This window comes from Microtus ochrogaster, unplaced genomic scaffold, assembly GCF_000317375.1.
Source record: "Microtus ochrogaster isolate Prairie Vole_2 unplaced genomic scaffold, MicOch1.0 UNK12, whole genome shotgun sequence".
In the NCBI taxonomy this organism is placed as follows: domain Eukaryota; kingdom Metazoa; phylum Chordata; class Mammalia; order Rodentia; family Cricetidae; genus Microtus; species Microtus ochrogaster.
Window position 1 is genome coordinate 12695 of NW_004949110.1, and position 510 is coordinate 13204.

Consider the following 510-nt stretch of genomic DNA (forward strand, 5'->3'; position numbering starts at 1 on the left):
GTTGTTTGCTATCAGAAATTATAAATATGAGAAGAAAGGAGCTAACTTTTTTCTCTTCTCAACCTAGTGTATCTACATTTCAAGTGTAGTATTGTCACAGGCACTCTGAAGGGCCTCTGGTTCCCAGGAGCTTACAGGGATCTGATTCTCTACATCCTCTCATTCTTGATGCTTAAATTGAATCATAAGAGGAAGAGGAAGTGGTGTTTCTCTGAAACAGTTTTTTTCTCTTTCACAGTTCGAACTTTTGCTTTCACACACAGCCCACATACGTAAAGAGAAATTCCAGCAGTGTTCAAATATGATCATCCCATCTGCTGCCCAACCTTGTCTTTGTATTAGTTGCTGCCTTGGCCTTTGGGTGGACCGTTCCAGTTAGCTCTGCCAGGGAAGATGACTGACTGCGAGTTCATGTATATCCACTCATTGGCTGAGGACTATCTTCAGTATGTACTGCAAGTTCCTGCTTTTGAATCGGCTCCAAGCAAAACATCCAGGGTACTACAAAGA

General features: G+C 42.2%; 1 protein-coding gene across 1 annotated transcript in view; it reads left to right on the forward strand.

Moving 5' to 3' along the window:
* Window positions 1-266: 266 nt before the first annotated feature.
* St20 (suppressor of tumorigenicity 20) overlaps window positions 267-510 on the forward strand; it is an 8973-nt gene continuing 8729 nt past the window's right edge. The window contains exon 1 of the mRNA XM_005366690.2: window positions 267-504. Coding sequence (XP_005366747.1) covers window positions 394-504 — 111 coding nt within the window. The 5' untranslated portion in view covers window positions 267-393. The remainder of the gene's footprint in view (window positions 505-510) is intronic.